The 17945-nt window shown below is 40.5% G+C and overlaps 1 protein-coding gene across 10 annotated transcripts in view; it reads right to left on the minus strand.

The window, feature by feature from the left end:
- LOC106577441 (adhesion G protein-coupled receptor B3) overlaps nucleotides 1–17945 on the minus strand; it is a 370554-nt gene that overhangs the window by 248778 nt on the left and 103831 nt on the right. For 8 of the 10 annotated variants that reach the window (XM_045687119.1, XM_045687115.1, XM_045687122.1 and 5 more), the window contains exons 3-4: nucleotides 5611–5721; nucleotides 1992–2153 (exon numbers count right to left, since the gene is read on the minus strand). The exons of 1 other annotated variant lie outside the window; for it this stretch is intronic. In XM_045687119.1, the coding sequence (XP_045543075.1) occupies nucleotides 1992–2153; nucleotides 5611–5721 (273 nt within the window). The remainder of the gene's footprint in view (nucleotides 1–1991; nucleotides 2154–5610; nucleotides 5722–17945) is intronic. One more of the 10 variants, XM_045687120.1, reaches the window with a different exon arrangement.

The raw sequence follows: 17945 nt of genomic DNA on the forward strand, positions 1-17945 counted from the left end.
AACAACGGCACATTACTTCCAGGGAAAGAGACAGCTTAGCCTATTAGCCTGCTGCCAAAACCTCACCAAGGGGGAAATAATGGATTATTTGGGAAGCACTATCACTTCTGGTTGTCTTATTCTTCATTACAATCCAGGGGGACACCTGGGGTACATGGCTCTATAGGCTGACTGCTTCAATTATTGTTTCTGAATGGAAGAGGGTGATTCATACAGTTCAGCTAGCTACCAGAGCTTGTTGAGTCAGTTCAGCTAGCTACCAGAGCTTGTTGGGTCAGTTCAGCTAGCTACCAGAGCTTGTTGGGTCAGTTCAGCTAGCTACCAGAGCTTGTTGGGTCAGTTCAGCTAGCTACCAGAGCTTGTTGGGTCAGTTCAGCTAGCTACCAGAGCTTGTTGGGTCAGTTCAGCTAGCTACCAGAGCTTGTTGAGTCAGTTCAGCTAGCTACCAGAGCTGGTTGGGTCAGTTCAGCTAGCTACCAGAGCTTGTTGGGTCAGTTCAGCTAGCTACCAGAGCTGGTTGGGTCAGTTCAGCTAGCTACCAGAGCTTGTTGGGTCAGTTCAGCTAGCTACCAGAGCTTGTTGGGTCAGTTCAGCTAGCTACCAGAGCGTGTTGGGTCAGTTCAGCTAGCTACCAGAGCGTGTTGGGTCAGTTCAGCTAGCTACCAGAGCGTGTTGGGTCAGTTCAGCTAGCTACCAGAGCGTGTTGGGTCAGTTCAGCTAGCTACCAGAGCGTGTTGGGTCAGTTCAGCTAGCTACCAGAGCTTGTTGGGTCAGTTCAGCTAGCTACCAGAGCGTGTTGGGTCAGTTCAGCTAGCTACCAGAGCTTGTTGGGTCAGAAATGGTAAATGAAAACGGTTTGGAATAATGTCTTGCCCTCTTGTCTGACCCTTGAGAAAACTGCCAACCCTACACTTAGTCATGACACATCTTAATGTGGACTACGTCTGACTAAATGTCAGAGAGCTGGTCGCATGAATTTCTGATTAGCCGACGGGGGTGAAACCTTTTATATGACTTTGTGCCTAAATGTAATTTCAGTGACACTTTCCTCCACATAGAAGAGTGGCTCCTAAAATTCCCTGCAAATCAACAGATGTAAAAACACTAAGATTAGTATGACAGCTGCTGTTGAACACAGGGATATCTACATACAGTAGACACACACAGAAGATGGGTTTCTTCTCCACAATTCAGAAGGTAATACATCACAAATCACCAACAATTACCAATGACGGACTGTCTTGTGTAGGGGAATGTTGTGTTTATAAGAAAATACTGAATGTCACCATCTGCCAAAAAACGCAAGAACTGTCAACAGTGTAAGACGTTATAACATTCTAAAGACCCCAGAGGTGCAAAATACATCAACTGGACCAACAACCCAAAAATATTAGGTACCAGACTAAGTATGCAAAAATCTAGGCAACATTTCATCAACTCAACTACTGTAACAGCCTACATCGAGATAAATATGTCTTGCAGTATAATTGTACAGATACTGCTATATATATATACAAATATACCACTAACCTTAACCTACAAGCAAACACACTGAACCCTGGAGACACAAACCAGAATCTACAATTCCCTAATCTCCATAACATGCAAAACTACAGAACTACATCACTGTCAATCATTTCAGGAGTTGTGGTGAAATGACTTATCATTATATGGGAAGAGATGGATTACATAGACAACACTTCTGAAAAACACCGTGACATGCACAAAGAGAAGAAAGCATCACCAGATAATAGATGTCTAACAATAATAATAATAATAATAATAACAATAATAATAATACATGAAATAATAATATTAAGTAATAAGAATATAACCAAATAGACTAGTTAAAAGGTCAAACTAAACAGTAACTAAAACATTGGTTTGATGGTCAATTCAAAGCAAGCACAACAATGCACACATAGAAAAATGAAGGGTGAAGGAGAAAGACGTTATAACAAGTAAAGTAATAATGCTGCAGCTATTACTACCTGGACAGGGGACAGTGTTATTGCAAACCCTTGACTCTCTTAAAGGGCCGCTGCAGTGTGTTCCGTATGGTGAACCACATGTTCTTGTTCGCACCTGCGACCCTTGGCCGCATGAAACTGAGCATGAGCTCCACTGGGACCACTCCTCTGCACCAGATTCACCTGTGTAGAGGGAGAAGGGTGACACCAGTTAAATGCAGCAACACGGTCACATGATCAGCCCAGGGGGTGGGGCTACAGGGGTGGGGTTATACTGGGGTGGAGCTTTGTGCTGGGGCGGGGTTTCAAGGTAGAGCAACGGGGGAGGAGTTATTCTAAACTACTACTACGTTAAGGGATATTAACCTAGTTAACTTTAATATTTAACTAAATAGACATGTTTTACCTTTATGTGATCTTTGATAAATGATTAATAAGAGAGAAGACCACGACTCTGTTGGTCATTAGCCCCATATCTCTTGATCCAGTTCCTTTGATTTCCCATTCATCATTTTGTATGTGTTGTTGTATTGTGATTGCAGGGAACAAGAACCTTTAAGACTAGTAATTGGTCAAAAAGCTGTTTGTTCAGAAACCTTGTCTGGCTCCCATGAACGGAGTCTCAAGTAGAAAGAAAATTAATCTTATTGTGTCATAGTAAAGTACAAATGGTTTGGACTAACTGTACAGATGGATCATAGTAAAGTCCCAAATGGTTTGAAGGAACTGTACAGATGCATCATAGTAAAGTCCCAAATGGTTTGGAGGAACTGTACAGATGGATCATAGTAAAGTCCCAAATGGTTTGGAGGAAGTGTACAGATGGAGAATAATAAAGTCCCAAATGGTTTGGAGGAACTGTACAGTTGGAGAATAATAAAGTCCCAAATGGTTTGGAGGAACTGTACAGTTGGAGAATAATAAAGTCCCAAATGGTTTGGAGGAACTGTACAGATGGATCATAGTAAAGTCCCAAATGGTTTGGAGGAACTGTACAGATGGATCATAGTAAAGTCCCAAATGGTTTGGAGGAACTGTACAGATGCATCATAGTAAAGTCCCAAATGGTTTGGAGGAACTGTACAGATGCATCATAATTGACACTAATCATTTGTCAGATTTAGTCTGAAGGACATTTATTCAAAGATCACAGCAAAGCTCCACATCACAGGCCCCAGTGTTACTTCTGATCACAATAAGGGATTTGGCCCTTTATCTGACTAAAAGGTGTTACATCTTACAGCTACAGTTCACCTTCATCTTTCATACTGACACATGCATCAATAAAACCAAATCAAATGTTTCAAAAAGCTCTATAAAATGTAAAACAACATGGTTGCATGCAAGAAGGACATCTACTAGTGAAATAAAAGTTCAACTTGAATGGAGAGTTAGTTAATGAGAAGTCTAGAGTATGGATCCCACAGCAGTGTTACAGCACTACAGTCTACAGTGCAGTTTCCTTGACAACCAGAGAGGATCGTACTCCAATGCATATTAATTAGTGTTTGATCACAATTTGTGAAAACATTATTTTTTTTTGCCAGTTTATATTTTTCTTAAGAGTACTAGGGAAACGAGAGGGAAGAAGAACTCCTCTTTTCATTTTATTCAGAAGAGCACAGCTTGTTGCATGGAGCTTGTTGCATGGAAGTAACATTCACAGTGCCAGTTTGCATTGGGTTCATAAAATACTATTTTTCCAAACAGCAGAATGTGACAAAAGGTCTGCTGGTGTGTCACACTCCTATTATGACATGTTTTAACTGTTGATACTGAATATTTAAATGTACACTAGTCAACTGTCTCTAGAACCATACAGTTAGATTAAAAGGTTATTTCTAGAACCTAAAACGATTCTTCGGCTGTCCCCATATGAGAACCCTTTGAAGAACCCTTTTTGGTTCCAGGTAGAACCCTTTCAACAGAGGGTTTAACATGGAACTCAAAATGGCCCTACCTGGAACCAAAAAGGGTTATCCTATGGGGACAGCCAAAGAACCCTTTTGGAAGCCTTCTTTCTAGGAGTGTATACAAAGTATACCAGTTTAATTCTCAGAGGTACAACTTCATACACTGGTTGTATATAAACACATGTGGAGTGAATTTGCTTATGTGTGTGCCGTTAGGTGGTAATTCTCAATAACAAAAGCATTGCCTTACTGACAGTGAATGTCAACAATGCATCAGTATGTCCTGGGTGAGGTCTTTCAATGCAAAAATATGATCATGTCACAAATCCAAAAGCCATGAAATGCTGAATAAATTGAATAAACGCTAACATTGGTTATGCTAACACCCTTGGCATTGAGCTAAGTAGGTAGGGTGAATAGAATAATCCAAGATAGCTTAGTTGTGTGTTAGAAAGCAAGAAGACAACATTCAAATATTTTGATTACAGTTTAAGATGTACGTGTGATGTTCAATTTCAACGAGGCTTTATTTGCATAAGAGATTTGGAAATTTCAGCTCTGAATACATTTATATGTAATTGAAATCTTATGAAGATTTCCCTCTGTATTGTGTCACTAAGCTGCAGTATAATAGGACTGATATAGATTGATTCAACCCAATAGGGATATACTGTAAACCCTATTATATATAATTGGTCTGATCAGAATTATAATAGACTTTGAAAGGTGGATCAATTGGTAAGATGAAGCAGTACAGGGAGAGTCAATTAGACAATCTAAGAATGGAAGAACTGAAGAGCAAAGTGATGGGGTCCATAAGAGACAAATAACACACTCCCACAGCGTGTTGGAATGGAGACATGCTGTTAGGATTTAGTAAACAACAAAGTGGATTTGCAAATTAAAATGAAAGTAAGGCAGGTGTGTTGATCAATGTCACAGATTTAAAAGTAACAACAAATGAGGTGAAATTGGGTTAAAAAAAATTAAAAACCAAACAAACAATTAACGGAACCCAGAAACATGTATTTTTTATATAAAAAAAAAACTGAAATTAGAAAGAAAAGGGAAAGAAATAGAAAAAAAAGAATAGTCTTTATCGCAGTGCGTTTGGATTGAGCCTAGAAACCCTCTATGAGGAACTGGAGAAGCAATAAAGATGCTTTTCAATTAATTTCTATCCTCCTGCAATTTTAGAATGGATACAATCATCACTATATTTTTGTATATTCGACTGGTTTAAGTTAAGATTTTAGTTTATCTTCCATTAAACAGTAATTATCAAACCCATTTTTTATTCAGTATGTGTTTCACTCTTGCCGAAGGCAGTAGGAGTTGTCGATGAAGGACATTTTTCAAATGTTATTAAGCACATGTTTAAGGATATTATTAACTGTGACAGGGCGCAATTTTTCCTACCTTTAATATTTGAGAAACGAGTAATGCACTTGCCAACTCGCTGTGTAACAACAAATGAACAGAGACCCAGGGAGCCCAATTATAGTTGTTATTCTATGTAAATACTCAAAGGGAAAAGGAACATTTGTCTAGTGGGTTTTAATGTGAATAGCAACAGAAGAAGGAGGAGGTGGTAAGAGGTTAAAAAAAATACAGAAACATTATCACCTAAAAGGTGCAGCACAAGAGAGAGCATGCAAGTGACTTAGATGAAATTAAGTTTATAGTTAACAAAATAAAAGGTGAAAGAAACATAACTATTGTATTACCAGTTTGTGCCATAAATTTAGCAGATTCAGCTTGCTCCTGCAGGGCCTTTGTGTCAAAGACTGATCTGGGCCGCTGACTTTTTACAGTATGTTCGCCGATCATTCCATATTCTAGAGACAGAATAGAGGTTCAATGAAAGCTAGGCTTTAACAGTAGGAATCTTCCAGAGACAAAAAATAAAACGTATTACAAACTGTTTTTCAAAGATAGATGCGTAGTAGAAAAACTGCAGTACTGTACATGGCTAGAAACAAAGATCATACAAGAGTAAATATGTAGATATATATTTAACTTGTCATTTTTACTTTAAAGCATAAGAAGGAACAATGCATCGTATTTATAACGAACGTGGGTGAGTTGAGAGTAGTATTAATTGACTTTAAAAGCACAGCTTAAGACACATAGCATACATGCAAATATAATAAGCCCACATCGGTTTTAATAAGACACTATTACTTCCCATAGTCCCTCAAGCCCCACTCCCTCCCTCCCAATCCCTACCACCCCCAAACCACCCCCCAAGAAAAAGAAAAAAGAAAATGAAAGTAAAAATGTGTAAGCTATCTGGAAGCCACAGAGGAGGGGGTCAGGGTCATGAACATAACATGATACTATTGATCCACAGTCTCTTTAACAGATTCCAGACATTTTGTTTTTGTAATTAGTTGAGCTCAGTAGAATATTTGTACATCCCAAATGGCACCCTATTCCCTACACTGGTCAACAGTGGTGCACTATGTAGGGGATAGGGTGCCATTTTGGACAGCCTATGAGTCTGGGAAATCACTTTATAATCATTTAACATCATAAGTTCTATTAACTGACAAATGTATTCTGAGCTGTCTGATTATAATTGTTACTCCCTTTGTTGTTGTCCATTAATACATGGGTGATGCGACATGTTTGGCCGCATAGATTTTTAGTCCCGGTGAAGGGGTGTAACAAATTTCGCAACTAATGTTATTTTTTATTCAAAAACTTGACTAGCATGCCGACGCAAAGATAGAGTATGTGTTTTCTTCAATCCGTTTGGAGTAGTATGCACTGCAGGTGATATGTGTTACACAACAGATACCTCACATAGCAGGTGTGTGTTAGTACTGTGGAGTAAACCATACATACAACATCGTCTGTGAGGATGTTTGGGGTCATATTGTCTGGATTAGTGAGGATGTTTGGGGTCATATTGTCTGGAGTGGTGAGGATGTTTGGGGTCATATTGTCTGGAGTAGTGGATGTTTGGGGTTATATTGTCTGGAGTAGTGAGGATGTTTGGGGTCATATTGTCTGGAGTAGTGAGGATGTTTGGGGTGATATTGTCTGGAGTAGTGGATGTTTGGGGTTATATTGTCTGGAGTAGTGAGGATGTTTGGGGTCATATTGTCTGGAGTAGTGAGGATGTTTGGGGTCATATTGTCTGGAGTAGTGATGATGTTTGGGGTCATATTGTCTGGAGTGGTGATGATGTTTGGGGTCATATTGTCTGGAGTAGTGAGGATGTTTGGGGTCATATTGTCTGGAGTAGTGAGGATGTTTGGGGTCATATTGTCTGGAGTAGTGAGGATGTTTGGGGTCACATTGTCTGCAGTCTCAGATCTGATGCTGTGCTTCTCCCAGTGGGTAATGTACTGTATGTGTGATGAGTATGGGTGAGCAGTGTCAAAGAGGAGAGAGGCACACTGACTAGAACTAAGTACCAGTACAACACAGCCATGCTTTTGATACTAATCGGGAATCACAAAAGAACTAGCATTAATCCAAAACCAAGAACCACTGAGTATTGGGAAAACCAATATAAAGAACCCCTTTCAGACTACTAAGCCGAGCCAAGGTGAGCTGTACTGTGCTGGCCTGGTTACTCATCCTGGTTACTCATCCTGGTTACTCATCCTGCCATCACCATAGCTGATGGAACCGTGCTGGAAAGGACAATGTGAGGGGGAAATACCACAGTAAGGTTCAGGTAGGCACGATACTGTGAAAAAAGGATAGGTTTCCATATCTGGTTCACATTGCTGTTCTGATGAGGCGGCCATTAGTACACGTTGTACTGAAACCAGTCATTGGCAGAAGGTAACCTGGAGAGTTAATAACCAGGACGTGATTCTTATCACCATGATTCATGATCACCGCTATACACGAGGACATGTCACATACATAATGTATATGTTCCTGATCTCTCAATGCTGTCTGAAATGGTCTCTGACACATTTCTAAAGAACCAGGAAGGAACATTGATGGGGAATGTTGCCCTTGACTTGAACCAAGTGGGTGAAACAGCTTGATGTGGGTGTGCGTTTTCCCAGGCAGCTTGACTGCATCCTCCTGTTCCAACCTGTTTGATTCAATTTCAATAAACACATTATAAAGTATGACTAATCGTGGGTTGCTAAGGGTTTGCTGGACTACATCCATCATCTTTAAAGACAGCTAGAATATTAAGGCACCTTGAGGTAACGTTCTAGACTTTAGAGGAACACATTCTTACAGGTTAATAATTGGGGAGGATTATATAAAAAATAAAATTTAGCGTTCTTAAATTTCAAGTTCTTGATCTCTCTGTCTTTAGTACTTGTGTATCATGTCAATCAGGAACAAAACATGATGATGTATTTTTACTGTCACACATTTGTTTCTTGTGACGGCCTTTTGTGCTGGGACATTCTGTTAATATGATGACGAGTAGAGGAAACACCACTACACAAGCTGTGTGTGTGTGTGTGTGTGTGTGTGTGTGTGTGTGTGTGTGTGTGTGTGTGTGTGTGTGTGTGTGTGTGTGTGTGTGTGTGTGAGCTCCAATGCCTCGTCAAAACCACATCACATCAATGGTTTTCAAAGAGTCTGGGTACGATGGACTGAGTTAACTCTGGTGATGAATGGTGATAGTCACTATCTAGATTAAAGACTGACCAGACCAGGCCAGACACCTTGCTATCGGAACATTTTCCCAGATACTTGATGGGAATGGATCGACCTCTCTCTCTCTCTCTCTCTCTCTCTCCCCCCCCGGTTTCTCTCTCCCCCTCCCCTCTCTCTCTCTCTCTCTCTCTCTCTCTCAGCGCCTTACTCAGACAATAACCCTATCCCGAAAAAGCAATGGACTGAGCCATCTTTTGCTCCCACAGCTTACAGATGATGATGTGTTGCTTGTAGATTTATACGGTATTATATATTGTGAAAGGCTAGCAGTGCATCAATACAGTCCAGGTAGGTAGGGGAGAGCGAATGGAGCAGAGCAGAGCAGAGCACAAAGCAAAAACAGGGTACCATAGAAATGTGGTGCAGCATAAGCACAGTGAGGTAGAATTGAAGAGCAGGCGCAGTACAGTAGTCAAGGTCCAAGCTATTCAAAAGGCTATTCAAAAAAACATGACATCGATGCCTGTGGTTAAAGGGCTGGATCACACAAATTACAAATTACAATTTGACCTCATTTTATGGATAACTACCAAATAATCTGTGGACCTGCAGTATGGGGTCAGTGACCCAAAATATGGCTTAGTAGTGTATTTAACATTACCATTGTTGCATGGAAACGGATGGGAGTCGATGGATTTCTCTGTTAGCATTCTTCAGGTAGCTCACCTACATTGACTCACTTCAAACCGTGTTGTACAGCAACGTGCTGCCCTTTTAAGGTTGTATGTATTTACACCATTTTCAACAGTATCGCTAATAGCTAGGGGTCAAAGTACTTTGAAAAGAAGCAGGTTTGTTATTTACAGCAGTGGCATATACTGTACAATGGTAGAGAAGTCATTATACGCCTACATAGATTTCTAGTCCCAAAGTCAATAATGACTGAATAGCATGATGACATCTTAACATCCACTACAGAATACAATACATTCATGAGCCAAGAGCCAGCAAAAGACAAGTATTGTCATGAACAAAAGAAAAACCCTCACACAGAGATGGTGATGGCTGGGAATGCTATTAGCTAAAATAATCCACTTAAATCTGTCTTCAATATTGCACAGCAGACCTGGGTTCAAGTACTATTTGAAAACATTTCAGACACTTCATCTCTGCTTGACTGAGTTGACTGAGTTGGCCTGACTTAATGGACCAACGGAATAGTCCCAGAACTGCAAACCTCACCCACCTAGCCCCTGAAGGCAAAGGCAAATGCTGAAAGTATTTTGAAAGATTTCGAATAGTATTTCAACCCAGGTCTGCTGTACAATAAGTAATCCGTTACCTGATTTCACATGCAAATCCCTAGTAGCAACTGAAGGTTAACCTCAATGACACGAACAGACTGGCAAAGCATGGAGGGTTTCCCAAATGGCAACCTATTCCCTATATAGTGCACTTCATTTGACAAGAGCCCATTGGTACACTAAATAGAGAAAAGGGTCCCCTTTGGGACGCAGCCATGGTTTACAGTCCTGAAGATGGTACAGCACCACATTACAGTTGTTACTGTCTGCGTCCATTAATAGTAGAGGTGAGAGGAGAGACGGAAGAAGTGCTGACCAGGGGAAATGTTTATGGTGAGTCTCAGTCAGGACAGTATCTTATAATGTAGATGTGACTGTGCTATGAACATACATCTGTACTGTATACAGGGAGATGATTGGGTGGCATTCAAGGACAACCCCTCACCTTTAATATTGCAGATAGGTTGTGGCTTCCATCAACTGTCTGCATCATTTCCAATCCCCCATATATTTTGGGAGGTAAATATACATATCAATATATATATATATATATATATATATATATATATATATATATATATATATATATATATATATATAAAATGGACAACAACTAATGGACAACAACACTTAGGCTTCTACTTCCTGCTTATACATACTATATCCATATATATATATATATATATATATATATATATCCATATCCATATATATATATATATAATGGACAACAACTAATGGACAACAACACTTAGGCTTTATTGCCTATTATCAACGTATCTATCTATTAATATCTATCTATCTATCTATCTATCTATCTATCTATCTATCTATCTATCTATCTATCTATAACTACATCTATTATCTATCACTATTAATATATATATATATATATATATATATATATATATATATATATATATATTAAGTTGTTGTCCATTAGTACTCCGGGGTAGGGGGGGGGGTTCAAATAAATAAAAATAAAAATAATGAAGCAAAATATATAAAAAAAATATCTATATAATATATTTAGCTTCATTTTTATTTTGCTTCATTATTTTTATTTTTATTTATTTGAACCCTACCACCCCTCCCCTAATTGGAGTAAACTAATGGACAACAACACTTAGCCTTCTACTTCCTGCTTATACATACTATATCCATTTTACAGACACAGTATATTTTATATTAGTTATGTTTTGTTTGTTTTTAGTCCCATCCTTCAGCTCCCCTCAACCCCTCCCATCTATCTCTGAAGACCATGCAGTCCCATCCTTCAGCTCCCCTCAACCCCTCCCATCTATCTCTGAACATCATCCAGTTTTGATTTCTATTTGCCATATATTTTTCCACTGTGCTGTTTCACAAAAGTTCTGAACCTATGATCTAATGATTCTGTCTCTTCGCAGTAAAATCTGCAGAGCTGGGATGGGTGTATCCCCCATATATACAGTGTAACATTCTATTGGTTGCAAGAACTTTGTATAATTTTAATTGAAAAATTGAATCCAGTGTCGTTTTGTGTATCAGTTCATAAACCACATGACATGGAATTGGTACATCGAAAATCTCTTCCCAACTATTTAACAATTTATATGGCACAGCTGTCAATTTTTAGGTACTTAAATGAAACTGATATACTTTTTTATTTATCACAATTTTCTTTAATCAATTTTGGTCTTTAATGCAGGGCCGGCAGACAAGACCCTTACATTTTCCCCCTTCCACTAGTTGGTTGTAATTTTGGGTAGAGCGGACATTTCCATATATTTGTGTTAGCTCTATGTGTGACATAACACCACCAGTCTTATTTATCATATCATTTACAAAGATTATACATTTTTATACATTCTCCAAAAATATATATTTTTATAAATTAGTATATTTGAGTTTAACCATAATATTTGTTGTAATATTTTTTCTGTCTTTTCTGGTGGATTAAACTCAAATTCAAATAAATTCAAATCATATTTTATTGGTCACATACTCATGGTTAGCAGATGTTAATGTGAGTGTAGCGAAATGCTTGTGCTTCTAGTTCCGACCATGCAGTAATATCTAACAAGTAATCTACCAATTCCACAACAACTACCTTATACACACAAGTGTAAAGGAATGAATAAGAATATGTATATTATATCCAGTAGTTCTTCCCGGCTGTTTGTAATAAGACTTAAGATTTCCTGGGGTAACAGTGTAAGAAATAATACATAACAAAAAAATACTGCATAGTTTTCTAAGAACGCGAAGCGAGGTGACCATCTCTGTCGGCACCATGTTGAAGACAACTTTCTATGGCTTCCTTTAAAAATAGCAATATTTTGGAGATTATTTCATTTTCAAATGACCGAAAGGGAGAGGTTGTAATCTGAATTGAGGGAAAAAGGCCATTCTTGAACATGGGGTGTGACATTCTTACTAAACTGCTAGAGAACCAGTTTGGATTTAAGTATAACTTTTGTATGACTGAAGGCTTTAGTGATAGGTCCAATGCTTTAATAAGGTCTGCTCTCTGAATTCATATTCATTACATAAATAGGACTTTTAATTTTGTCTGGCTTGCTACTCCAAATAAAATGGAAAATGTTTTGCTTATATAATTTAAAAAACAAGTCGCTAGGTATAGGCAAGGCCATAAGCAGATAGGTAAACTTGAATATGACTAAAGAGTTAATCAGGGTGATTAACTCTTTAGTCATCCCTACCTTACTATCAGCATTCAAGGACAAACCTACCTTACTATCAGCATTCAAGGACAAACCTACCTTACTATCAGCATTCAAGGACAAACCTACCTTACTATCAGCATTCAAGGACAACCCTACCTTCCTATCAGCATTCAAGGACAACCCTACCTTCCTATCAGCATTCAAGGACAACCCTACCTTACTATCAGCATTCAAGGATACCTACTCGAAGGACCAACCCTACCTTCCTATCAGCATTCAAGGACAACCCTACCTTACTATCAGCATTCAAGGATAACCCTACCTTCCTATCAGCATTCAAGGACAACCCTACCTTCCTATCAGCATTCAAGGACAACCCTACCTTACTATCAGCATTCAAGGACAACCCTACCTTACTATCAGCATTCAAGGACAAACCTACCTTACTATCAGCATTCAAGGACATCCCTACCTTACTATCAGCATTCAAGGACATCCCTACATTACTATCAGCATTCAAGGACAAACCTACCATCCTATCAGCTTTCAAGGACAAACCTATCTTACTATCAGTATTCAAGGACAACCCTACCTTCCTATCAGCATTCAAGGACAAACCTACCTTACTATCAGCATTCAAGGACATCCCTACCTTACTATCAGCATTCAAGGACAAACCTACCTTACTATCAGCATTCAAGGACAAACCTGCCTTCCTATCAGCATTCAAGGACAACCCTACCTTACTATCAGCATTCAAGGACAACCCTACCTTCCTATCAGCATTCAAGGACAACCCTACCTTCCTATCAGCATTCAAGGACAACCCTACCTTCCTATCAGCATTCAAGGACAACCCTACCTTCCTATCAGCATTCAAGGACAACCCTACCTTCCTATCAGCATTACTTTGGGTGCCTAACATGCAACAAAGTCAAATGTTTAGCTATCTATGGTTAAGGTTCAAAGTGGTTCAAAGGTTAAATATGTTTTGTTTTTGGTATCTGCTAGATTGGGTGCCATTTTATGTGACATCCTTTTACATGATTTTGAGGAATAAATGATGAGTTCATGGCCTGTAATTTGGGACTATACCAATGATTATGGCATCATTATAGATGACTGATTGCATGGTCACAGATAAAACCATGATTACAGCATACAAAATCATTGAACGTTGATAACGGTGTTGTGGTGATATTGAAATTTGTTCATTTGGTTTAGGGGCTAGATGTCAATATGGGATTGGCCATGATCAGTCTCTTTCAGATAACAGTGGTAATATTTACGAGAGGCACATATTCATCAACACATTAATATAATGTATAGTAAATGCCATTTAGCAGACACTTTTATCCAAAGAGACTGGGTGGACGCAGGAATCTATCCCACTATCTGAGAATTGCAAGTACCCTTTGCTCTAAAAACTGAGATTTTAATTTGTTTTATTTATTAAAGCTCAGTGGACATGGCTAAACAGGAAGCTCAGTGGACATAGCTGAACAGGAAGCTCAGTGGACATGGCTGAACAGGATGCTCAGTGGACATAGCTGAACAGGAAGCTCAGTGGAGATGGCTGAACAGGAAGCTCAGTGGACATGCCTGAACAGGAAGCTCAGTGGACATGCCTGAACAGGAAGCTCTGTGGACATGACTGATGTTTAGGTCACTGTTCTCACCACTTATATACCCATATGGTCCTTGTATTGTTTAATGGCCTATGAATTACGATCGTGACAGGTTCGATAACAACTGGGAGATTCCCTTGTTCCCCAACGTCCCTCATAGAGAACCAGACAAAAATATTTTCTCTGTAATCCCATTCATCATGTGACCAGGGATGTAGTGGTAAAAAACAGATGGTTGAATCCTGAGCATCATGGGTACATAAGAGGGTAATTCAAAGAACAGGTGGGTTAACACGATTCCCAAAATGAAATAAATCAGTGAACTGAATGGAGTTATACCTTATACCCACTACTTCCAAACAAATACAACACGGGTCTAGACTGCACCTCTTCTGCACTCTATACAAGTCTTCTTCTTTTATTGTCTATAGCTAGCTACTGCTCTCATGTTTGACTCTTCCGTCCCAACAGCTGTTTCCCATCACTTAGCTACAGTATCTCTGTCACAACAGCAGTTTACCATCACTTAGCTACAGTATCTCTGTCACAACAGCTGTTTCCCATCACTTAACTACAGTATCTCTGTCCCAACAGCAGTTTACCATCACTTAGCTACAGTATCTCTGTCCAAACAGCAGTTTACCATCACTTAGCTACAGTATCTCTGTCCCAACAGCAGTTTCCATCACTTAGCTACAGTATCTCTGTCACAACAGCTGTTTCCCATCACTTAGCTACAGTATCTCTGTCCCAACAGCAGTTTCCATCACTTAGCTACAGTATCTCTGTCCCCACAGCAGTTTCCATCACTTAGCTACAGTATCTCTGTCACAACAGCTGTTTCCATCACTTAGCTACAGTATCTCTGTCACAACAGCTGTTTCCCATCACTTAGCTACAGTATCTCTGTCCCAACAGCAGTTTCCATCACTTAGGTACAGTATCTCTGTCACAACAGCAGTTTACCATCACTTAGCTACAGTATCTCTGTCCCAACAGCTGTTTACCATCACTTAGCTACAGTATCTCTGTCCCAACAGCTGTTTACCATCACTTAGCTACAGTATCTCTGTCCCAACAGCTGTTTCCATCACTTAGCTACAGTATCTCTGTCACAACAGCAGTTTCCCATCACTTAGCTACAGTATCTCTGTCCCAACAGCAGTTTCCCATCACTTAGCTACAGTATCTCTGTCACAACAGCAGTTTCCCATCACTTAGCTACAGTATTGCTGTCCCAACAGCAGTTTCCCATCACTTAGCTACAGTATCTCTGTCCCAACAGCAGTTTCCCATCACTTAGCTACAGTAGCTCTGCACTCCATTCCCCGACTGGGACGTACGGTTTAGTCTTTTCTGTTTTTAATTTAATTTATGCTGTGATTCTGTTGGGCAGAAGCTTTAAGGTAGGAGGGCCACTTCTTCATGCTGTCCGCCCCCATCCCTGGCTGTAGGCAATCACTTTCCATTCAGTCTGACTGCCTGCCTACCCTGCAGAATAGAATGGATGTGGAAGAGAGAGAGAGAGAAGGATGGAGCCAGATAGCAGAGAGACAGACGTTACCATCAGTGACACTCATCTCGATACACAAGTCACATCTGTGTGTGGGTGTGTCTGTGTGTCTGTGTGTGTGTGTGAGAGTGTGTGTGTGTGAGCGTGTGTGTGTGTGTGGGTGTTTGTGTGTGTGTCTGTGTCTGTGTTTGTGTCTGTGTGATAAGTGTGTTTGTGTGTTCGTGTGTGTGTCTGTGTGTGTGTTTCTGTGAGTGTGTGTGTGTTTGGGGAGGGGGATGTGTGTCTGTGTGATAAATGTCTGTGTGTGTGTGTTTGTGTGTTCGTGTGTGTGTCTGTGTGTGTGTTTCTGTGAATGGGTTTGTGTGTGTGTATGTGTGTGTGTGTGTGATATGTAAGTGTGCGTGTGTGTGTGTGGGGGGGGGGGATCTACCTACATCTAATATATGTGGTAGTGATTTTTGTCTAAAACACTGTGTTCCATTCAAACATTTGACCAACTCAGCACTGTACAACACAACATCATCACGCATAACAAATCAACTGTTTACAAGGAAGAATCGAATCACTGATGAATTGATTCATTGACTGTTGATCTACAGTCTATACCCATCACATTCTCACTTACACAATGGCCAGATGTCAAGATGGCTGATCACAGGTAGCGAGTATCCAGATGGCTGATCACAGGTAGTGAGTAACAAGATGGCTGATCACAGGTAGTGAGTATCCAGATGGCTGATCACAGGTAGTGAGTAACAAGATGGCTGATCTCAGGTAATGAATAACAAGATGTCTGATCACAGGTAGTGAGTATCCAGATGGCTGATCACAGGTAGTGAGTATCAAGATGGCTGATCACATGTAGTGAGTATCCAAATGGCTGATCACAGGTACTGAGTAACAAGATGGCTGATCACAGCTAGTGAGTAACAAGATGGCTGATCACATGTAGTGAGTATCCAGATGGCTGATCACAGGTAGTGAGTAACAAGATGGCTGATCACAGCTAGTGAGTAACAAGATGGCTGATCACAGGTAGTGAGTATCCAGATGGCTGATCACAGGTAATGAGTATCCAGATGGCTGATCACAGGTAGTGAGTAACAAGTTGGCTGATCACAGGTAGTGAGTAACAAGATGGCTGATCACAGGTAGTAAGTAACAAGATTGCTGATCACAGGTAATGAGTATCTGGGACAAAATGAGTCCCAGCGTCTAGAAGCGTTGTCATGGCTTTATGACTGTGATCCACTGACTGCAACCAGGACTAGGTATTAACACTAAGCCTATGATCTCCTGAGCCCCAGAGAGACCTCCCCTCTATGTGAGAGACATTTCATTTACAAGTCCACCTTCAACAGTGTGTGTGTGTGTGGATGTGTTCAATGTGTAATTTTACTGAGAGGCAGTCAAAGCCTGGCCTCTTAGCCGATGAGGCGGATGACGGATGTGTCTAACCTTGCATGAAATGAGCCTTTACTCAGAGGAGGGCCTTATGAGCAGCTTCCATCAGGGTCTGCTCCTCCCTCTGTTCCTCTCCTCTCCTCCGCTCCTCTCATCTCTTCTCCTCTGTTCCTCTTTTCCCTTCTCTTGCCTAGCCCTAGCTCTGCCCCTGCTGGACTGACTGTCTCTCCTCTTCCCACTCCTCCATTCTCCTCTCCATTTACCTCCTCTCCTCTCTTCTCCTCCATTCCCTTCCCTGGCCCAGCTCCATCCCCATGACTGTCTGGCTGACTCCTCTCCTCTATTCTCCTCTCCTCTCTCCTCTCCCCCTCCTCAGCTCCCCTTATATCCTCCTCTCCTCTCTTCTCCTCCATTCCCTTCCCTGACCCAGCTCCATCCCCATGACTGTCTGGCTGACTCCTCTCCTCTATTCTCCTCTCCTCTCCTTTCTCCTCTCCTCCCCCTCCTCAGCTCCCCTTATATCCTCCTCTCCTCTCTTCTCCTCCATTCCCTTCCCTGACCCAGCTCCATCCTCATGCCTGGCTGGCTGACTGACTGTCTGTAAGGCTGTCACAAATTCAGCTCTTAATGAGAACTATTAATTACTGCTGCAGTTTGAAGAGTAGGAGCTCCCGGAATAGAGGATGGAGGATAGACGGAGGAATAAGCTACAGGGCTCCAAATGAAAAGGGAGTGATAGGGATACCTCTTCCTCCTCAGTCAGTCTGTCAGTCTGTCTGTCAGTCTGTCTGTCAGCCTGTCAGTCTTAGCACTGGAAGCACCAGTTCTCAGCAGACATAACTACTGAGGGAGAGAGTCGACTGAAAAGTGGGTCAGCAAGTCAAGTTTATAGGAGATTGTTTATTTACAACTGGTTTCACAGACCCTTACAGACACCTCCAGGAGTATTTCAAACCA

Source organism: Salmo salar, chromosome ssa01 (assembly GCF_905237065.1).
Source record: "Salmo salar chromosome ssa01, Ssal_v3.1, whole genome shotgun sequence".
In the NCBI taxonomy this organism is placed as follows: domain Eukaryota; kingdom Metazoa; phylum Chordata; class Actinopteri; order Salmoniformes; family Salmonidae; genus Salmo; species Salmo salar.